The following is a 24,110-nucleotide window of genomic DNA, read 5'->3' as shown; positions in this document are numbered from 1 at the left end:
CGCATGTAATTAAATATTATCTATCTTCACTGGATAGGAGGAAAAAATCCCAAATGAGATCTTGTTAATATCGCAATAATTTCTCCTTGATGGCAAGTTAAAAGCAAATGGAGCAAATGGAGCTGAGGTCTCCTGCTTCTCAGTTTTTTTCCTTCCCAGAAAGACCCCAGTAATCTGATATTCGTATCAGAATAGATCTCAGAATGGCATGGTATCAAGATATCTTCAAAATCATATATATATATAACTATATATATATAATTATTTATAATTTGTATTTATTTCCCATTTTAATTTATTTTGATATCTTGATTAAATATACATCATTTTATTTTTATCTGTGTTCTTATCTGTGTTCAATCAACAATTGCCTCATTTGTTAATATTTGTATTTCTACTCAGGTATTTTAGAAGAAACACCTATGACAACAATGAACTACAACTAACAAACGACATTTCAATTAAGTCCCATTAAATTGTCTTCTGGATATCAGTTTCAGTATCTCTGAGTATCTTTAAATTAACAGTTTTTTTCTTCCTTTCATTTAGGGCTGTAGCTATCGAATATTTTAGTAATCGAGTATTCTACCAAACATTCCATTGATTAATCGAGTAATCGGATAAAATGTTTTTTTGCCTAATTAAAGTGCAATATTAATTATGTAAGAGAAAATAAGACTCCTGGGTTTCTTAAAATTAACAACTAATTTTCCTTTTTTAGAAAAAAGAATGCAATGCATACATAAAAAATAAACATTTTATTATAACCCATTCTGTTTCTCAGTCTGTACTTGTCTGTACATTAAACATTAAACACATAAAACATTAATTTAATTTATCTTTTAATTATTGAAAATTAACTTAACTTTTTGGTAAACAAAGGGGATTTACTATAAAAAATAAAACATGGAAGAAATGTTGTGTGATTAAACCTTAAATATAATGTTAGATTTTTTTTTTAGTAGTAGGCCATGTACATTCTGCTGAACAATAGTCTTGACTTAGTCTTGACGGGTTGACTTAAGTTACCTTTACAGTTCTGTGTATGTGATGTGAAGCTAGTTTTACTCAAATCAAACCATCAAATGCTCATGAAGTGACTGTCAGAGCAGTTCTGGAGATGTTGTTCATGTGTTCACATCCTTATTTAGTTTGACAGCAGACGCTGAAATCACCGCGAGCGTCACGTGCGCCTCTGTGTGTGTGATAAAGGAAGACGCGCTTCTGCTCCATTCATTAACAGAGACATGGAGAACATGCAGGATCCATATTTAAATAGACTATTCCGGCTTAATATTTACAGATATTAGTCCATATTGGGATTTGATGTAAGTGCAATGTCCTATTTTTGATTAATTCATTCAAAATTTGGCAAATTCCGTGCCATTCCGCGTTAAACTGTAAATTCCGTCGCGGAAATCATAGGGCCCTAGTTGTGGTATGCCAGCTCTATCTTGCAATGGACACACGCCACGACGTTCTCTTTACGTTTGCACGCGCACTCAAATCAAAACACTGCTGACTCCTTGCAGTATGCGACTTCAGACTCAGCGATTGTGTCTCCTTCCGCTTTGTGGGTGACGTAAACACGTTGTGCCACATTAAAAAAATCATTGCGAAAGAACCTGACGTGAGATTTAAAATAAATTAAAAGAGGCTTCGAGGCAGAGGAATTTGCTTTGATCATTTTTTGTAAGAGTTACTCGAGGAATCGTTTCAGCCCTACTTTCATTCCATACCCATCTTCCACATTCAGTCATCCCTTCTTCCCATCATCCTGTTTTTCTCTGTGCTTTCTCTAGGACGTTGTTTTGCCGTGAGACACAAACGCCTCAGAACTGGCAGCTCACTGGAGTTCGACACCGAAAGACGAATGGAACAAACAACTGACGAGGCGAGTGTGTGAAAATAACAATCAGAGCAATTTGGAGGAGAATACAAACAAGGTGCACATCTGGAATAAGGAATAAACAAACTGACATAATGAGAGAGAGCGAGATTAGAAGGTGTTAAAGGTGAAAATGAGCACATGAACATGGCAGGTGGATGAAAAGGAGCAGGAATAGTAGGTGAGAGGAAGATAAAAACAACAGGATCCTGGAAAATAGAGGGGGAAACCAGCTGGAAAGAGTCAAAGGTGGAAGAATATGGTGAGAATCTTAAAATGCGATCAGTGGAAATGTGAAATTGCTGGTAGGCCCCAAGGCCAAAATGTTCCACAGCAAGGGAAGAGCATATCTAAGTGCAAACGAGTGGAATTGAGAGTCTGACTCAAGTTAAATCCTCATGTTTGAAGTGTGCGCATGGACACAGGATAAACTCATAAGCACACACTTACACTCCTCTACCTTGACAAGGGATAAACACCTCAGTCTGGATTAAAACGCATCTCAGAAACTTAAACGCATGGAAATGAGCAGCTAATTGACCTGGGATCCACACAGACAAAAAAGGTAAATACTCTCACTCACACAAACACACATATATACAGCAATGGGTGAAAGACTAATGGACAAGGCAATTGACTGACCGGAGATGAAAGATGCAAGGCAAAAAATCTTTACCCAGCTTTTGTATTCACAGTCCTGTTTCACATCCTTTAGCACACACAGTGGAACATTTTATCTCTTAGAGGTTGCTCTTTCAGAACACAGGAGACTTAATGGTGTTCCAAGTTTCATTTAAGTATTGATTTTGTCTTGAAAATAAAAAATAAATTAGACTAAAGGCTGGCATACAGGGTCCTTGCCTATGTAGACCGCAGCTTTCTTAAGACACCTTCACATTTACCATTGTTAGGTGAAGTCTCATGAGCAAATTCTAGTAATTTCAACAATAATCCACCTAGTCTGGTGATGATGAAATATTTTTCAAGTTGTCCAAGCAGCTCAAATGGATTTGTTGCATTGACTACCAGAAATTGACAATTTTTTGCCACACTTTAAAGCAGCATTCTGGAAGGCTGATTCCAATAGGGTTTGGTGTTTGCATGATGTTTTTGTTACTTAACATCAAAGTTTCAATCAAAACATTTACTGGATGTAGGATTTACTAAGGCGACTGCAATGGATTCTGGGATTTGTGCAATATTATACCTTAGGAGGCTGTGTAATTAAGTTGTTGTGTAATTTAAAACAGCTTTTGCATAGCCATAGCAACATTGGCTTAACCAATTGCATAACTTTGAGGGAGGGGGGGGGGGTCTATCTGTTTTATCTGTTTGCTGTATTTCTGTTTGCTGACACATCAATTCTACACTTCACATTTTAAAGAGACCTCATTTGTTATTTTCTTTCCTATCCTTTTCTTCTTGTCTGAAATACATGTGGTGGGGTATTTTGAAGGAAGAACTAGATTTTGACCTAATTTCCTCCAGTGAAAGACAGATGTGAATATCCAGTTATTTATGGAGCTCAAAGTATGTTGTTGGCCATTTATTGTTCCACCTATTTTCCCCCTTTCTCCCTTGTATCCTTGCATAAACACAAGCACATATCCAACAGCGGCTAATGCAGTGACACAACACAAGAGAGATTGATTTTAGTGCTATAATGATAACATGGACACACACAGATCTCTAGTGCTCTCTATCCAGAGTGCATGCTTCTTTATGCATATTCATGTGCACATATGAAGGACACTTTACACTGCACTACAGCTTTTATCTCTCTGCCTTTCTCACGCTGGTGTATTCTCTCTGTGTGTGTGTCATTAAGTGTGAGAGAGGTTGCTTTAAAAGTAGCATGCATTCTCTTTGTAACCATGCCAACATCAATACCAGCACCCCATACTTCAAGGACCACCCTATAAAACCTCTTGAGTACTTTTGTCTATTTATTCATATTTATTCTCCAAGTCCTTTTCTCTGAGTTATTGTTTCCTCTTAACAATTCAAAGAAAGGGCTGGGTGTTTACATACACCTAGATTTCATAATTTCCCACTTATTCATTTAAGAGAACCATATGCTGGCTTCCCTTCCTTGACAGTTTTATCCAAAAAAGGTTGTATCCTGTGTCCTATCCTAACATTTCCTTTCCTTTCCAAGCCATGTGTGTCCTACCTTCATGTATATCAACTCTCTCTCTCTCTATTCCTGAGTTTTTCCCTGCAGCAGCATTATATAAACTAAACAAGTTCATTAGCAGTTAGCTTGTACCTGTGCAGGAACAGCAGGTTCTGATGAAGGAGGACAGATCATGAGCTAGTGAGCATGTGACATTGTGCTAAACTCTACACTGTGATACCCATCCAGTTATTTCACCAACCCTGCTGAAAAATAGCTTGAGCCAAAATAAATGTAGTGGCAGTGTATGTTGGTGTAGGGCTGGTCAAGATGGTGAGCCAGCAGAGACATACTATTTACCAGCAGATCCTAGCTTATGGTTAATTTAGGCATATAGAGTTTTATTTGTTAAAGTGTTATAAATAGATGTCTCAATCAAGTTCCAAGTCACTGAATATTGAGCCTATACTTTATAGTACTGTACAGTACATTATAGTTATTCAGTTTGGTAACACTTTATTTTAGGGTCTCTCAAAGGTACAATTTGTAAGATATTTGCAGTAAAATATCCAAAAACCACAAGGCTAGTGTTATATATTTTGTCCAGCTGATTACTAACAATATCTCTAATGTTTTCAACTACTTGTAAATCATGAGAAAATTCCCATTCTAAACAGTGACACGGGGCAGTGCAGTCGCCTGTCAATGACGTTAGTTACCCTTTGTTACCGCCTTTACTGACGTAGAAACCACATGACAACAGTGTCGTGAACGAATGCGGAAGTAGCTTCGTGACAAACTTCAACTAGAAAGAGATGTCGATCTCGCTTGTGTTTTACTCGACCCGTGAGTTGTTTTGATTCAAATCTTTACAGAAAACGTATGCTGTTATAACGATCAACAAGATCAGTATTTTGGACTATACACGCCAAACGTGGGGCATCGCGTCTCTAGACCAGCACAAGGATAGTCTGATCGCGTCTTTGCATTGACTTTGTATGTAATCTACTCGCGCAAATCGTTGAACTGCGTTAAAACCATGATTTATCTTTCTGTCTGATTGATGGCCGTCAGCGGTTGGGTAGAAGACAACAAATCCCATCATTCCACGCTCCTTCTTAGCGTCATCAAACCACATGATTGTTATTGTTTTGGTAGTGCGCCCTCTAGTGGCAGGTCCTATAACCTGTACCTTTAACTAGTTAATTATTAGCATTCAAATTACTATAATATTAGCCATTTATTAGTACTAATTAAGCACATATTAATGCCTTATTCTGCATGACCTTATTCTACATTCCTAATCCTACCCAATACCTAAACCTTACTAATTAAAAGCAACAAATTAGGAACAGTGTTCCCTATTCTAAAGTGTTACCTTAAATTCAATCCAATGTATATCGGAAATATTCTCAGGCACAATGTGTCTCAATCTGAAGCAAGATGCAACCCATAACAATGCATTGAGCAACACAGTCTCATATGGTCTGAGAGCAGATGAAAGTAAATGGTAAATAAAAGACTTTCAAGTGAATTGTTACAAAGTGTGCATTAAATACGCTTAAGCTGGAAGATCAAACACAAGACGTTCTGAAACAGGCATCATTGGTTCTTGTGCGTCACGTCTTTTCCATTTAATGCTGGTTTGCAAATCTACTTGAAGGTCTACTGCACAACAACTCTATGATAGTTGACATAAAATAAATGATCAGGCTTAGGATAGCTGATACTGATCAGAACAAACATATATATAAATAATAATAAATACATTTGAAATGTAATGCATGGAATTCTGGAAATGTCAGTTTATTCACTGTAAATTATACATTGTTTTTCCACTTACAAAAATGGTATACTACTGTAAAATTACATTTAATGTCCAATACAGTTTTTCACCGTAAATAGTAGGGGAACTGACCATTAACCATTTTAAAGGTTCTCTTACGAGAGCTCTCTCGTATTGCGTCTTAGCTAAGACGCTACGGGAAAAGTCTCTTTTCACGAAACACTGAAGCAATAAATTATCCTTAATTTTGTATTTTTGTAAAGCGCATTTGCATTAGTACACAGCCATAGGCGAGACGGCTCGTTCGCTCATTGGCTTGTTCTGCGGCAACTGCACAGCCTATCGAGCGCTTCACGCCCTTCTTGCCACTTCCCGCCAAAACGGGTGTGGCCCAACCTATAAAAGGAGCTCGAAAAGGCTGACTCACCTGATTTTTCATCTCTTCAGCGAAGCTCACGCATCACTGGATCACGGAGGAAGCAAGCGCCGTCTGAGAAGCATATCGGCGGGACGAGCCATTCTGAAGCTGCTGGCCTCGCCCTCTGCGCTGCTAAGTCCGCTGCACAGGCCATGGGATGGGTTATGGCTTCCGCTACGGTGGCTGAGAGGCATTTGTGGCTGACGCTTTCTGACATCAAGGAGTCTGAGCGCGCTTCGTTCCTCGACGCGCCGCTGACTCCTGCTGGCCTCTTCGGATCATCTGTCAACGAGTTTGTGGAGAGATTCGCCGAGGACCAGAAAGCTTTGCAGGCGTTCAAGCACTTCTTGCCGAAGCACTCCGGTACTGCAACTAGCCGCTCTAGACCGGCCCCACAGAGCTCTCAGTCACGCCCACCGCCTCCAGCTGCGTCATTGCGACAGCGTCAGCAACGCAGCTCGGGACCCCGTTCTCACTCTTCTAGCCGTCGCCCCGCGCCGCGGGAGCCGCGGCAGAGGATTGCGGTGAAGCCAGAAGCCCCGAAAACGTCCTAGCACTGCTAGGAAAGCGCCGGTGTACCAGTTCCCCTGCTGCTGGGCTCTCACCCAAGCGCGCCGCTGCTGCAGTTCCAAGAATTGTGACTGCCTCAGCGTCTTCTGCAATGCGCAAGCCTGCACGAGTGCCCGCTTGCCTGCACACAAAAGCCGTTATCACGGCTACCCAGATGTTTCACGAAAAGAGTGTTATTTCTGGTGTTCCGGCCACGGCCGATGGTGCTATAAACGTAGTGATGATGCCCACTCCTCAGTGCCCATCTCCACATGTAAGCACAGCCCTGCACACAGGGCCCGCGCCCATAAAAGCGACTCAGGTCGATCGCGCGCACTGCATAGTAAACGTGCCCACCCCTCAGTGCCCACAATTAGTATGTCACACGCGTCATGTGGTTTCTGTAAAAACGAAACCCATGCACGTTCGTCCGGCCACGGCTGATGGTGCTATAAATGTAGTGACGATGCCCACTCCTCGGTGCCCATCTCCACATGTAAGCACAGCCTTGCACACAGGGCTCGTGCACATAAGATCGACACAGATCGGTCGAGCGCGCCGCATAGTACACGTGCCCACTCCCCAGTGCCCACATACGCTATGTCACATACGGCGCGTGGCTTCTGTAAAAATGAGGCCCGTGCACGTATGCTCTGCACAGGCAGACAGCGAGTTGAAAGTGGTAAATGTGCACACATGCAGCCCACAGTTACTCGCAGACATCACGAGTCCCACGGGACTCTTTCTGGTGCCCAAGAGAGACGGGGGTCTCAGGCCCATACTGGATCTAAGACAGCTGAACAAGGCATTGATGAAACGCAGTTTCAAAATGCTTACGACCAGGAAGCTCCTCACACAGGTTCGCAGAGGGGACTGGTTCATGTCAATAGATCTGAAGGACGCGTATTTTCAAATACAGATAGCGTCAAATCACAGGCGATATTTGAGATTCGCCTTCGAGGGCCAGGCATACCAGTTTACAGTCCTGCCGTTCAGCTTGTCCGTGGCTCCTCGTACATTTACGTTGAATTATTTGGATGACTGGCTGGTTCTGGCTCGATCACGAGCGGAGCCGTTTTACTCAATCACCTCGAGAAGCTCAGTCTCAGTGTCAATTGGGCGAAGAGTTCGCTGAACCCCAGTCAGACGATTCTGTTTTTGGGTATAGTTCTGAACTTGTGTTCCATGACGGCGCGGCTGTCACCACAGCGCGCGTTGGGCATTCAGCGCGCAGCGAGTTCTTTCCGCTGCGGCGCGACCGTGTCACTCAAGCACTGTCAGAAGATGTTGGGCCTCATGGCCTCAGCATCTCCGGCTCTGCAGCTGGGCCTGCTCCGCATGCGCCCCCTGCAGCTCTGGCTGAAGGCGCGGGTGCCGCGCAGAGCGTGGGTGTCTGGCCGGCTGCGTCTCAAGGTCTATCAGAGCTGTGTCACAGCCCTGACAGCCTGGACAGCAAACGGCTGGTACCGATCAGGTGTAAGCCTGGGGACTTCCCCGAATGTGAAGATGGTGTCGATGGACGCCTCCACTTCGGGATGGGGAGCGCTGCTCGAGGGCAGACCGTCCTTTGGCCTGTGGTCAGAACGGGAAAAGCTCCATCATATCAACTGTCTTGAAATGCTGGCAGTGGAGAACGCGCTGATGCGCTTTTGTCCCCAAATCAAGGACCACCACGTCTTAGTCCGTTCGGACAACATGTCTGTGGTGTCCTACATAAATCGTCAGGGCGAACTCGGGTCCCGAAACCTGTACAGACTGGCGGAACGCCTCCTGGTTTGGGCTCAGCACAACGTGCGTTCGCTGAGGGCAGTGCATGTGCCTGGGCTACAGAATCTGGGTCCAGACAGGCTGTCCAGAGGCAATGTTCCTACGGGCGAATGGTCTCTACACCCGCAAACAGTCCGGCTGTTGTGGGAGAGATTTGGCAGGGCGGAGGTGGACCTCTTCGCGTCCCACGAAAACGCTCACTGCCCCGTGTTCTTTTCCAAGAACGAAAGCGCGCTATCACGGAAATGACCGTGTTGCCCACTTTATGCTTTCCCTCCCGTCTCCCTCCTTCTGCAGGTGATAGAACGGGTGAGAGAAACGAGATGGTCAATACTGCTTGTAGCACCTATTTGGAAGAACCAATCATGGTTCCCAGATTTGATGCAGTTAGCAGATGTCACCCCGTGGCCAGTACCGTTGAGGAGGGACCTCCTCTCGCAGGCCAGGGGTTCGATTTGGCACCCTCAACCGGAGTTGTGGTCCCTCCATGTGTGGGCGCTCAAGGGTTACCCGCTGATCTCGCAGTGGGAGTGCTAAATACCATCACTCAGGCTAGAGCTCCGTCGACACGACGTCTGTATGCCTCGAAGTGGTCGGTGTTCTCCAGCTGGTGCACAGCTCGAGGATGTTCACCCCTTAGTTGTGAGGTGACGGAGGTTCTCTCCTTCCTACAGGAGCTGTTGGATAAGGGCAGAGCCCCATCCACGCTCAAAGTTTATGTGGCGGCCATCGCAGCGTTTTCTGAAACAGCGCTCGGTCAGTCAATAGGAAGGAATGATTTGGTCATCCGCTTTCTTAGAGGAGCTAGGAGGCTGAATCCTCCCAGACCTCTGTCAGTCCCTATGTGGGACCTCGCGGCGGTTTTGGAGGCCATGAAGGGTCCCCCTTTTGAGCCTATCCAATCAGTTAGCCTTCAGCATCTGTCGTTCAAGACAGTATTCTTGTTGGCTCTCGCTTCAGTGAAGCGTGTGGGTGATCTGCACGCGCTCTCTGTGAGCCAGTCGTGCTTGGAGTTTGGGCCTAATGACTCAAAGGTCATACTCAAACCTAGGCACTGTTATGTGCCGAAATCCCTCAACACGCCGTTTTGGGCTCAGGTTATTGCCCTGTCTGCCCTGCCGGTGTCAGGAGAGGATAGAGACTCGAGTCTTCTTTGCCCTGTCAGGGTTTTAAGAGCTTATGTGTCTCGCTCTGCTGCCTTTCGGCAGACGGAGCAGCTGTTTGTCTCGTTCGGTGGACGTTCCAAGGGAATGGCTGTTTCGAGACAGACTCTATCCAGATGGATAGTTGACGGCAGGTTGGGCCTCGCCGTCTACATTTATCAGGTTCTATAACCTGGAGGTTCCCGCCATGCAAGCAAGGCTGCTGTCGGTATAGTCGAATCAGGGCCCTGAGGGGAACTCTGAGTTCGTCAGCGTTATGCGCTGCCGACTGTTATATGGGCAGTATTGCGTAAGACCCGCATTGCCACATTGGTCAGGCCTTGCCTCGGCTGTGTGATGTCATATTGCCGCATCTACGGATATTGCTAGATATGGGACGGAGGGCTTCCCCCCTTCCCGTCCTGGACTCTCTGTGAGTCCCTCAGGTGACTGTGCACTGTAAATCCTGGGCGTTGCTTCAGGTTTATTGGTGTGTGATCCCTGTGCGCACGGCGTTTTACATTGGGTTCCCGTAGCGTCTTAGCTAAGACGCAGTACGAGAGAGCTCTCATAAGAGAACAAACTCGGTTACTAAACGTAACCTCGGTTCTCTCTAGAAGAGCGAACGAGTACTGCGTTCTCTGCCGTGCGTACGAATCACTCTGGTCCGCTTCAGCGATTAAATAAATCAGTTGAGTCAGCCTTTTCAAGCTCCTTTTATAGGTTGGGCCACACCCGTTTCGGCGGGAAGTGGCAAGAAGGGCGCGAAGCGCCCTTATTTGTCTGATGTTGCATCAGCCTGCGCTCGATAGGCTGTGCAGTTGCCGCAGAACAAGCCAATGAGCGAACGAGCCGTCTCGCCTATGGCTGTGTACTGCTGCAAATGCGCTTTACAAAAATACAAAATTAAGGATAATTTTTTGCTTCAGTATTTCGTGAAAAGAGACTTTTCCCGTAGCGTCTTAGCTAAGACACAGTACTCGTTCGCTCTTCTAGAGAGAACCGAGGTTACGTTTAGTAACAGAGTACGTTTTTACAGTAGCATTTTTAGAGTCTTTAACCATTAAATTCAAAGTCATTTTTTACAGTATGGGTCTAGATTTGACTACATTGTCAAGACCAAATGCCCCCAGAAGGAGAGTAAAACCTAAAAACACCTGCACTGTGTGAACCAGCCAACTGTCCCAATGAGGAAAACAGCTTAATAAAAATAGTAAATGTCTTAATGGCATTTTAAAAATGCAAATTCCTCACCATGACAGATAAACAAACCTGTTGGTAATAAATCAAATGCAAGGAGTAGACTGCAGTGGCGGCCCGTCGGGGGAGGCAGGGGAGGTACAGTTTCCTCAAAATATTGAGGTGAAAATGAGGACTTGATTTAATGTTAATAAAATTTACAATTAAATTCAGTTCATGTCTCGGAATGTATATTTATTTGTTTGTAATTTCACAGCTGTAATACCATGACATGTTACTGAAGTTGGAAAGCACAACTTCTCTATCGTGAATGTGCCAAATCTGCTGTTTTAATTAAAACCGTTAAATTATAGCGAAGGGGAGGGGAAGGCCAGGGGAGAGCTGAGCTCTTGTGCCTCTGTTGGTAAAAATATAAAAAAATACAATAAAAATACAGTCACTCTCGAGTGTTCACTTTCAGTGAATTGAAAAAAGAAACCTTATATGGGTGACTAGCCTCCCTTCTGGTTTATCAACCAATCATCATAGAGATGTAAATTACGTGATATTATTTTGAACGTCTCCTGCTACGCTGATAATGTACCAAGTACTTATGATGAGTAGTGATATTGAATATTTGATCAATGACAGATTTACCAAGCTGTCATTCAAACAGTATATAGACAAATTAAAAATAATGAGAGCTTGAACACACCTAAGCTGGATATAGGCTACAGCAGTCAGCTTAATTAAATGGCACAACAGGCAGCTCTCTTTTAACTCAGATTTTTAAAAAGGGATGTTTTCTTCAAGTGATAAGACAGGTAAGTGAAGTATCATTATCTTGCTGTATGTTTGTCATTTTCTTTAAGTTTTCTGACTAAAAGCCACTAAAAAGCGGTTAAGCAAATAATAATAATAATCGGCAGAGATCCCCAGACCAATACAATTAGTGTGCCTCTATTCTAAAACCCACGAGGCGCCACTGGTAGTCTGACAGATATAAGTATCATATTATACAGAATAATCGAGCGTATTCCAGTGCTTAAGGATCAGAGTTTATATTCTGCTGATTCACTGTGCTGAGACAGTGAATTCAGAAACAGAAGAACAGGAAATGAGGAGAATTATGAGACTGACCTCCTCAAAAAGACTAAAGAATGGTAGACAGACCAAAAGATACTACAGGCAGACAAATTCTGAGTGGATGGAAAGATGATGGACAACTGAATAAATAGAGAAATGGACAGGCATATGAAGGTATGGTTAGATGGATAATCAGATGCCTAGAAGGATCGATGCTGGGAGTCTGAGTGTGCAGTGCTCAAAGGGTCACTGCCAGGTCAGATAAATAAGACTCTACTGAAATATGAATTCATCCCATCCCGTGGAGTCATAAAATCTGGGTTTTGATTTACTTAAAAAATAACAAGCAAACATTTCAACATTTTTTTATGGCTAGGTTTTACTGACTTATATCTTATTATATATCTAGACCAACACACTTTTCTCTGCCGTTCCACCAGCTTCTCTCTCTCTCTCTCTCTCTCTCTCTCTCTCTCTCTCTCTCTCTCTCTCTTTCTATCTCACTCTCTCGTCATCAGCAACTTTCCTTTCAGTCATTTGATGGATCACTGCTGTCAGGTCGTCATCCGCCTCCATATCAGTGCATGTGAGTGTGCATGTGTGTTTGGGTATAAGAAAGAAAATGTGAACACCTTCCACATCCCTGACTTTTCTCTTTACATCCTAATGACTTCATGACATTTAGTCACTTTGTCTACTGCTCACACAGTCAGAAAGAGAGAGAGAAAAAGAACAGGGGAAAATGGTGAAGATATGAGAGAGATGATGTACAACTGTGAGATGAGAACCAGGAAGATGAAAGCCATTTGTCAAAGAGTATGTGTGTGTATGCGTGTTTGATCATGTGCATGTGTGTGTTGAAGATCATTTCCTATAAAAGCAGGAGACATCTGAGGATCATTGATTCTCTTTGTTGCACAGATAATAAATCCCCCAGTTCAATTCACAGTAAGATATTTCATTAGAGGATAGAAGTCTTTAATAACACAGATCAGATGATATGAATGATATATGTGAGACCACACCTATCTAAAGCTCATCTTTTAGATCCACACAAAAGCATAATGCAGACTTAAACTCATTGTGACCTATGCCACCTGTCTCAAACCTTCTTTCTGGCTCTCTCAGTCTTCTTCTCACATTTGCAAACACACACACACACACACACACACACACACACACACACACACACACGTATGGTTGAAACGGACTCTCCATAGACATAATGGTTTTTATACTGTACAACCTTTATTTTCTTCCCCTTAGCCCTACCCTCACAGAAAAACTACTGGCATAAAAAAAAACCCTGGTGTATATATATATATATATTTTTTTTTTGTCTTTTTTTTCAGTAAGTGTCCTCATAAAATGTTTATGTTGTAATACCTATGCTATTATACACAATTGTGTCATCATGAAGCATGTATTCAAACACAATACAGCCAGCACCCACAAATATTACAAAGACTGCCTCAACAAACAGAAAATCACATATTTCACTATTCAGCCATCGGAGCTTATGTTATTGGAAAAATATATGCAACCCGAATTCCGGTTTTGCAACTGAATTGATTGCGATGAGAGAAAACAACTGGGTAATGTGAAATTTCACAAATCTACTCTTGATCAGCATTGAGCTTTTGTTGTTTAGTGTTAAAATAAGTAAATAAGCCACTGCTGGTGGATGCTGCAGCTACTCATTTTTTTTGCCATTGACAGCCATTAAATTAAAAAAAAGTTATCTAGGGCCTGATTTAATAAATTGCACCAACACAAACAATATTTTGGTGTTAAAATACTCTCAGTATTTACTTAAGACACGCAGTGAATAATTATTTCTGAAAAGTCATGGACGCCTGACCTTATTGAATATGCATTTGTAGGAGTTTCCCTTTCAGATGCAAAATTTATGGGAGAAGAGTAGTATTTACTGGTATTTGCACTACTCTTGGTAGATTGCGCTGGTCATTATGGAAGATCTGGCTGTGTCTATTAATGTGTGCATTGTCAGTAAATGACACAGAATTTCTCCTCCCACCGGCCAGTAAATCTGGCCCCTAGTATAAAAGCAGGCAATGGACTCATAGTTCATGGTGTATATTGCCATCAGCCAGTCAGCCTAGACATGATGTCATTTCCTACAGCCACAGAGTGATTAGTCACTTTCTGGCTCAGGTGAGATTTTAAAAAACATACTTCTTGTGCTAGGTAAGCAGCTGTCCTTGAATGCTAATGGTTAGCTCACTCCAAGTATTATAGACTTTCTTGTCTCAGAAACGCACTTCGCTTCTCTATCGCTCATCACTTTTATGATATTGTGCCTGCTCTAAATTCTGACCGCTCTCGTTGACAATAAATTGTGTTCTAGGGAAACATTTCTATGGGCAGCACCCTGCACTAGACTCCTCTTCCCATCACCACACCCCACTTGTACTGTTTATACCTGTCTGACTATCACCCAGAGGCCACAATCCTACAGTCAGTATAATCATTAAATAAAAAGCAACAAAATGCTACTAGAGTTATAGACTAATCTATTTTTCAAAATTAACAATATTCAATTAAATCAGAATTTCATATAAATTAAAATTCAATTGTCATTGTCGTTCATTAAAATAAATGCAAAAAACACATAAACATGTTATGGAGTTTTTGTCAACTCTGGTCCATTCATCACTGGGGCTTTATGATGCACTATCCTTTGTAAATCTGCTCCAGAACTACATAGGTTATGAAAAGCGATATACAATAAATTGAACCGATAATAAATTAAAACAGTACATGTCAATGTAATGCTGAGTTTAGCAGATTTGACATTTTAGAATCAATATTGTTAAACAATATTAGATTACAACCAATTAAAAAAAAGTAACTAATTAAATACCCTTTAAATAAAATAAAATAAAATAGAATAAAAATAAAATAACATACAAGGTTTGGATAACAGTGACTAGAATAAAAAATAACAGGTAAAAGCTGCTGGTTTGATGAAAGGTCTCTGAGCACTGTGTTTATGGTGTCATTCTGCTCTGGAAAAAATAACCTTCCTGGAAGAAGACAAAAAAGTCTTGCTATGCAACTTGAGCACTAAGAAGTCCTTAAAACTAAACCAGGATGCTAATGATTCTTACTCAGTCAATGCTGCTTCAATTAGTCTTTCAGCCCCTGTGTGTGTGACAGCACTCTTTAGAGGCTTGTGTGGTACAGAACGTAACTGATGCGATAATCATTAGCAAATGGTCATCCGCTTTGTGGCCACTGAAGCTGTGGAGACACTGGGAACAGCAGCAAAACTCTGCGTCTGATTTAAAATGAGTCATTGAGGGATACGGGGAAGAAGGATGGGTGCACTGAGGACAGAATGTGTTGGCGAAAGAGAGCTGAGGGAGTTGCTAAGTGCAAAGACATGTTCAGCATGAGACAGATGCACACACACACACACACACACACACACACACACACACACACACACACACACACACACACATAATGGACAGGGTTATTACGTTCTAAAGCCAAGCACTCGCAGTAGTTTTTCATTCAGTCTGAATCATGAATAACATTACGGATTACAAAAGGATTACCAGAATTTATATTCTATTCTAATCTAATCTATGCCCTACCAACACACACATGCACACACACCCAATAGATCTCTAGAAGATAAAATTAGACCAAGATGAGCACAGGCATGTTCTGAACTTAGAAACGAATATGAGTAAAGGACACAGAGGGCGGAGGATAAGAAAAGAGGGAGAGAGGATGGTAGGAGGAAGAGGCCTGATAATATTGAGGAAGGGCTGCTATCTATCCTGGGCGGCCAGATCGATGGACGAAAAAGACAAGATCTATTTCGGCTGGTCTGTTCTCAGGTGGCTAAATATGGTGAGAATTGGAGATGGAGAGAGAGTGGAGGGATACTTAACTAATGTTGCATCACTTCTCAAGTTACCTCAAGGGCAGATGGGAAGAGTGGACACAGGTGATAAGCAGAACCCTGGGTAATAGAATGAAACTGAAAAAGAGGGGCATGGAAAAGAAATAGGTAGGGAGGGAGAGGAGAGGAGAAGGAAGGTCACAGGAGGTTGGACGAAGACCTCATAGGAGAAGAGACAGAAGAAGAGACAGATGAAGTCGATACTTTGGCATAGCAATATAGAGTTTCTCCCACAGACTTCTGGGAATGCAGAGTTAAAAGTGACATTAAAAGTCACGTTACAAATTGCATTCAGCTGGACTCTCTTCTTCCTCCACCAACACATAACAAATGTATTTCTTATGATGCATATGTCTAGTTCATCTGGCATATCTCTAGTTCAATCACAGAGTATCGAAATTCCACATGTCTTCATTGAATTTCATCAATTACAGGGATAGTTTTCCCCAAAATGAAAATGTTTTTCCACACCTGTATAACTTTCTTTATTCTAGAGAACACAAAATAAGACATTTTGAAGAACAATTGAGCCTCATTGACTTTCATTGTATGTACAAAAGAACACTATTCTTTTATTATATTCCACAAAATAAAGTTGTACAGGTCTAAAATGACATTAGGGTGAGAATGATCACAGAATTTCCAGTTACACATAACTTATCCCTTTCAAAAAATTACAATGGAGATGCACCGATTTAAATTTTCTTGCCGATTCCAATTTCCTTTTCCTTCCATTTTTTGTTAGTGTGATCTGCCGATACCGATTTTTCTCGATTCTTATTTATTTTTCTAAGAAATATAATTGACAGCATGTACAAACAAACATTTACTTTTCTTCAACGCAGTTTTATTTTCAAAATAAAAAAGTCAGTAATAAAACAAGAACGAAAAAAAAAAAAATGCAAACAACAGCACAAATAAATGCAAAATAATAAAGAGAGCTATGAAACTAAGTTTTTCAGGTTAAGTAAGTTTTTATTCAGGTAAGAAATACTACAGAAATTAAAGTAACCAAATGTAAATTTTTATCAAAATTTCTGTAGTCTTCTTTGTAAAAATTTAACAGAAATGAATGCTTACCATTAAAGTTATAAAACTTAAGTCAAGAGCAGAAAGTGATTTTCTTCTTTTGTTCTTTGATTAACATGACAGACAGCAGCAGGAATATTGGGCTGTGGTCCCTTTAAGAGTTTATCCTCGTACCGAATATACTGTTACACAACATGCGTTCTAATTCACAATTATTTAACGTTCCAAAACTGACTGTGTTTAACTGCATACATGCCAAGACGGGCATTTTTTTACATATTTGTGTATGTATTTGAAAGTTTTGGCGCAGTTAGTCACTCATTTTGGTATTTGTGGCCCACAAGCTGTTTGAGACTGAGCGTGGCTTGTGCACTCCACTAATATTGATCAGTGGTGTTTCATGCGTTTTTAGTATAAGCGCAAAACACGCTGGAATGACTAAAATAATGTGCAGTAAAAGCATTATTTAACCGGTACGGAATGAGACGTGTGTGAGAGAGAAGGGGTCGTCGTAGAGAAGAGAGTGAAAATGTGCGGCGGGTGTTATTGCCTATGCCGTTGGTAACAAAACGGATCGTCTCGAAATCAGAAAGTGAAACTGATGATCATGAGGAAAATCGTCTGATTCCGATCCTTGGCCAATCGATCGGTACATCTCTAATGGCAACCATACTTACAGTATTGTTCACAACCATAATGCTGTAAGTAGAATCTTAATGGTCTCTGTAAGAATCTTTCAGGATAGATTTTCCAATCAATACAGTAATCAATTTAATCATGAGGTTTAATCAATCACTTTCTTTTAAGTTAAAAATTATAAATGTTCAAGATCCCTCCCATTTCTGCACTTTAAAGTGGGACTCACCTGATTTTGTTATATATTCACAAAATAAGAATCTGCCACTATTTAATGAGTAATGTGCTGAAAAACATGCTTAATTGAGTAAAGTCTGATTTTTCCCTGTTTATACTTATCTACATTTTTCAGTGTAATGAGTTTGCTAAAAATTATCATCTTGTTGGTTTGAAATTTGCATAATTACTGCTGTACAGTTAATAATATCGAAGAGGAGTGAGCAAGCACAAATTCTACTAATGAGGTGTATTCACTGGTATGTGAAGTACTGCATGGACACAAACAGTTGGGAATGGTTATTTAAAGATCACTGTTACAGATGTGAGTCTGATGTGAGCAGTGCTGGGGATGTTACTTTGAAGATGCAGCTTGCTAAGCTAATTAAACTAAAAGTCAACAAGTTATTGTTGGAAACCAACAATACAGCCTCCAACCTTCTTAGAATATATTCATACAAATTGTGAATGATCTCCTGTGGAGTCTATCAGAACACCTGCCAGTTGCTTAGAAATGTTACAGGAAGAAATTGGCTTCTGACCCTTCTCCTCAAAGCTGCACACAGTGGTTTTTGATAATATTTAAGTCAATTGATTAAGCTAGCAATTGAGTTCCAACAGTCTAATTTTAACGAGCATGACTATATCTTTTTTGCATCTTAGCACTGGTGTCTGCGATTAAAGTTTTAGCAATTGCAGCTCTTGTCAATGTTGGCTTTTTTAAATTTTCTGTGGTCGGTTTTTGTGGAAATAAGTCAGATGAATATTGCTGGCTTGCAGTCACTTAGCTGCAGTAGTTCTGTGTTGTTCTGACAAAATCATTCTTGTGTTCGACAGTCCCTATCATTTACTTTCAGGTTTTGAACACTTTTCTTCTTTGCAGATAAAGTCATGCCATATTTTGTTTACTACTCCAAAATCAAAGTTTTTTCTTCAAACACCAAACAACTGGGCTGTTAAGAATAAAAATGCTTCTGTTAAATGGGCTTTTTGGAAAGTCTGAAAAGTCACTTCACAGAAAACTCTTCAAAACACAACTTATACTATAGTGATACACAAAGTAGAGAACATAGGCAATGAAAAGATAAATATTATTACAGTGGGTGTCCACATTATTTTGTTGGAATACAGTACAAACGTATCTTGTTGAAAAGGTACATTGTTTTAACTGTCACACAAATGAAAAATGTATTTGAGTTAGTAGTGTCATTATTTTTAGTGGGCTATTTCCCAACACTGGCCACGAGGAAGACAGAATGATTGATTTGTAAGTCATCTCATCTGAGCTGTGGTCCAAATTCTCAGTATACATGCAGAGATGGAACATTTCTTGCTGAGCTGTTTTCCTTGGCTTGTACCTGCATGATTACATGCACTTAGTGTTAAGTGACACAGTTAAAGAGCATTTGCTGAACGCGCTAATGTAGGACAAAAGTGTGATGTACACTCTCAAAGAACTTAATACCTCTTTAGCTTCATCTCTGAGTTGAAACCCACATTTTACCATGACAAACATGACAAATTGGTCCAAGAGATCAAATTACAGATATTATAGATTTTCCAGTATCAAACCTGTAATTAGCATTTTTATGTGATGTGATAATTCTTTCGTTCTTTTTGTCCTTCTCTCTTCCTGCGTGTTTATGCATCAGTTTATCTGATCAAGCAAGTGCACTGCACAAACTGACAATGTTTGCATTCTGAATTTATTTGTACAGATTTTTATACTATATTTAACCTTATCCTTACCATGTAGCTTCCACATTATTAAAAATAAACTTCTTAAATGGAGTTTGTCCATCGGTGCTGCAGTTCAGTGAAATTACTAGAGTTTTTGTCGCTCTCTCTTCTCTCTTCTACAGCTCTTCTGTCAAAAAAAAAAACTGCCACACATGAAGGTGGGAGTGTAAATTTACAAGCTTCCAATTCCAAATAGCATTAAATAATTGTTATATGGACTTTCCATGCTTGTTAGAGGTTTGTAGATGGTGTAATTTCCACCAACAGTGTTTGAGAGTGTGGTTATTGTTTATTGGCATTGGTTTTGCTTTAATTTTACATGCAGTTATGCACAGCATGCCCAAGCATAAGAATTCCTGTGGTGAGCAACTGCATGAGCTCATTCAGAGTTAAAGGAACCACACAAATCAGCACTACAAAGTTGACACTTGAAACATGATGACTGATGTCTTTCTCTTTCTGCTTTTTCTAGGTCTGTGGATCACTCCCCTATCTACCATGCAAGACTCCCCACCCCTTCAGCCATTCAGAAAACCACATCCGTCCCACATTTTATGCCATCCTCACAGGAGCACACACTCCTCCTCATTGCCCTCTAATCCATCCATCCATCTGAAACAGAAAACCCTCAAACAATCTGAAGCATTTTGTCAACCCTCTCCTCCGCTCTGGCCAAAGTTCACCAGCAGATACTCACCCCCAGACACATTCTCACCAACACTACCACTGCAATTACTGCACTGGCTGGCACTGGTCACTTGTGCCTGCTTGTTGCCTGCTCTTTTCAGTCAGATTCCAGGAGCTGTAGCTGGTGAGACGTGGGGTGTAGTGTCAGCGTGCCCCTTTCATTGCGTCTGCAGGAATCTCTCAGAATCTCTAAGCACACTTTGTGCTGACAAAGGTCTTCTTTTTGTCCCGCCAAATATTGACCGCCGAACTGTTGAACTTCGCCTTGCCGATAACTTCATTCGAGAAGTGGGAGGAGGTGACTTTGCCAACATGACGGGACTGGTGGATTTGACACTATCCCGGAATACCATCAGTCACATCCGGCCACTGGCATTTGCAGATCTGGAAAGTCTTCGTTCGTTGCACTTAGATGGCAACCGACTCTCAGAGCTGGGCCCTCGAGACTTAGTAGGCATGATAAACCTCCAGCATCTCATTCTCAACAACAACCAACTCATCAACATCTCCTCTGAGGCATTTGATGACTTTTTACTCACTCTGGAGGATTTGGACCTATCCTACAACAATCTGCGCAAGGTTCCCTGGGATGCCATTCAGAGTATGGCCAGTCTGCACACTTTGAACCTAGATCACAATCTCATTGACCAGATTGCTGAGGGGTCTTTTAGTGAACTCTACAAACTAGCCCGATTGGACATGACCTCCAATCGCCTACAGACTTTACCACCCGATCCATTGTTCGCTCGCTCCCAGACAGGGGTCATCAGCCCTACACCCTACAATGCCGTAATCAACTTAAATTTTGGGGGTAACCCGTTACACTGCAACTGTGAACTGCTTTGGTTGAGGAGGCTGATCCGCACTGATGATATGGAAACTTGTGCTACACCCCTTCATTTAGCGGGACGTTATTTCTGGTCTATCCCTGAGGAGGAATTTGCATGTGAACCTCCGCTTATTACCCGGCATACACACAAACTCTGGGTTTTGGAGGGTCAAAGGGCAACTCTCAAATGTCGTGCTATTGGTGATCCAGAGCCAGTAGTGCACTGGGTCTCACCAGATGACCGCATCATTGGCAATTCCAGTCGTACCACATCTTTCCGAAATGGCACTCTTGAGCTACATGTGACTATTGCTCATGATGATGGTACATACACTTGCATTGCTATCAATGCTGCAGGTGAAGCCACCTCACTTGTTGACCTGAAGGTTATTCCCCTCCCTCATCGTGGAAATGGAACGGTATTGTTAGCTCGTGATCCTGGATCATCGGACATCACCAGAGGGAAGACTTCCAGTGGGCAAAGCCCTGGTCTGGACAGTAACAGTGACCCTCAGGAGGGACGGGAGGAGGGTCAGGCAGAGGGTGAGGATGTGGTTAGTGAAGGGGTAGAGGAGCAGATGATAGGAGTACAAGGAGTGACCTCCACCTCAGCACAAGTGCGGTGGGATAAGGGTCGACCGATGGGAGCCAGCCTGGTGTGGATGTATCAAATACAGTATAACTGTACTGCTGATGAAACACTAATTTACAGGTGAGTAACAGTGTAAACAAATGCACATGATGTATTTACAAGGTGATTTCAGTTCAGGAACTAAAAAAGGGAATACATATTCTGTAGAAATGAGTTTGTGCATCATTCAAAACTGAATTGTGAATGCCTTTTAAATTATTTATTTAATCTGTGAATTTGAATTGAAGATGGAGCTTAGAATTTAAATTTCCTTAAAGCCTTATGTACAGACAGACAGATAGACGAAAAGATAAACTAATATTATACAATTGAAAGTCCTGTGTGATCTAGTTTGTAGAGTTCACTAAAAGACCCCTCAGCAATCTGGTCAATGAGATTGTGATCTAGGTTCAAAGTGTGCAGACTGGCCATACTCTGAATGGCATCCCAGGGAACCTTGCGCAGATTGTTGTAGGATAGGTCCAAATCCTCCAGAGTGAGTAAAAAGTCATCAATGTGTCCAGTTCAATTAAAATTTAAACTCATTAATTAAAAGGAAGCCATTTTTTCAGTTCTGCAATTTGCCTAACCCAGGTAGTTAAAAAAAAAATTAAAAAAAAAAACGTAACAAATGTAAATTTATGTCCCAGTCACATTTTCTTAGTTAAATAAACAGTACGTACACTAGAACAAAATATATATGTTACATTAACAATGTAATGGATAAGTCGTGGCCTAGTGGATAGAGCGTTTGACTCCAAATCCTAAGGATGTGGGTTCGAGTCTCGGGCCAGCAGAGCACGAATTCTGAGTATGGGTCACCATACTTGGCTGTATTTCACTGTATTTTTTGGGGGGGGGGGGGGGTAACCAGACTAGCATATGTTGACTAAACTTGGATTTCAAGAATACTTCACTGAAAGTGACATTAAAGTGATGGATTGGAATTTCAATAGAGCTCAAACAACACCCTTTTAAATATGATCTACTGTCTACATATTACAGGCTAATTGTTCAGAAATCCACTTATGTGCATTCAGAGCCAGCTTATATAACCCAATTGAAATATGACATCTAACAGCATTGCAATAATGAATATGCATTGCTCTGATTCTTGTCAGCATGAATCGTGATAACAATGAGCGTCATGTTGAACCTGAGGCAAACGCAGTCATACTGTTTTCTCATGTCATCAGTGTCTGTGGCTCTAGCAGCAGCTTCAGCCTAGTCGTTGTTAGACATTATGTTCGATACATCTTGCGCTTCTCTGAGACATTATCTATGGCAAGTGACATATGCCCTCTTGCTGTCTGTCCTTCATTAAGGGGCCAAGAGGGAGTGAATGTGTGTATGTGGTGTGGGAGAATTACAAGCTTCTGACACCACAGACATTGAATCTGACAGGGGGGCTGGCAGGGAGAGAGAGACATAAAGAGGGAATGGGAAATAAAGAAGAGGGGTGGGGCAGAGATAGAGATAGAGAGTTTGACAGAGAGCTCAAGGCATAGAATAATTAAGTCTTTGAATGAGCTTAAACTGCAGTGCCAATAAGTATGTCACAACCTATCTCGCTGACGGCCACCACAACAACAGAAATTGAAAAAATCGAGAATGAGTGCGATTACAGGTAAAAGGAAAGCTTTTATCTTGGCTTTGGTTTGGTGCCTGGATGTATAGCTTTTTCTCAAGAACAAGAAACAACAGAAAAGGTGTCTCAGTGGATACACAGGGGAAATGCAAAAAGAAAGAGGTAGATCCTGTAGAGGTTAAGCAAGAGAGAAAAATACTGACATTAACTGGGTGAAGATGGGAGGAAAGGGTGTGACAAGAAAAAGGCAGGGTTGAGTTTAGAGAATAAAAAGCAGTCTGTTTATGAAGATTAAGTTAGTGGAGACAAAAGATGAAAGTCTTTTCTGTCTTGTTCCCACTGTTCAGGCTCCATCCTCCACCTCCTCCCTTTCTCTCTCTCTCTCTCTCTCTCTCTCTCTCTCTCTCTCTCTCTCTCTCTCTCTATTATTAGAGTGTTCTAATAATTGCCTGTTTCTGTGTCACCAGTTTCACAAAACATTTCCCTGTCAGTTTTAACTTCAGAATGGGTGTTTATGTGTATGTGTATGTGTGTGTGTGTGTGTGTGTGTGTTAACATATGACTAGTCAAATTCTGAATTTGTGCAGTTCCATCTCACAAATTAAAGGCACTAGAAGAAAAGGTCAAACTCACTCTTCAGAAACGTTAGGAGTGCTGACAATCCAGAAGAAAATTTTACTGCTCAGTGGCTGTTTTACTATATACTGTAGCTCATATATCAACTGACAAGAAAAAAAAAGACAAAAATTAGTTGACATTTGGTACAATAAGATTATAGAGTTATAAAATTAAAAATTGCCATCACCTACTCACCCATGTTGCTACAAACCCTTACTTTCCTTTATCCATTGTAAACAAAAGCTTAAGCTCTTAAGCTAAATATACT

At 41.4% G+C, this 24,110-nt stretch overlaps 2 protein-coding genes across 5 annotated transcripts in view; one reads left to right on the top strand and one right to left on the bottom strand.

The window, feature by feature from the left end:
- Positions 1-24,110, bottom strand: part of pcxb (pyruvate carboxylase b) — a 214,435-nt gene that overhangs the window by 57,055 nt on the left and 133,270 nt on the right. The window lies entirely within an intron of this gene.
- Positions 1-24,110, top strand: part of LOC132124677 (leucine-rich repeat and fibronectin type-III domain-containing protein 4) — a 34,640-nt gene that overhangs the window by 1,326 nt on the left and 9,204 nt on the right. For 2 of the 4 annotated variants that reach the window (XR_009426793.1, XM_059535801.1), the window contains exons 2-3: positions 1,757-2,453; positions 19,962-21,717. Coding sequence is in view for 3 of the 4 variants with exons in the window: in XM_059535801.1 (XP_059391784.1) it covers positions 19,988-21,717 (1,730 nt within the window). In the remaining variant the exon portion in view is untranslated. The remainder of the gene's footprint in view (positions 1-1,756; positions 2,454-19,961; positions 21,718-24,110) is intronic. The other 2 variants (XM_059535808.1, XM_059535822.1) reach the window with 2 other exon arrangements.

Source organism: Carassius carassius, chromosome 3 (genome assembly GCF_963082965.1).
Source record: "Carassius carassius chromosome 3, fCarCar2.1, whole genome shotgun sequence".
NCBI classification, from domain to species: Eukaryota; Metazoa; Chordata; class Actinopteri; order Cypriniformes; family Cyprinidae; genus Carassius; species Carassius carassius.
The sequence above is the reverse complement of the archived record's forward strand: the minus strand, read 5'-3'. Positions and strand labels throughout refer to the sequence as shown.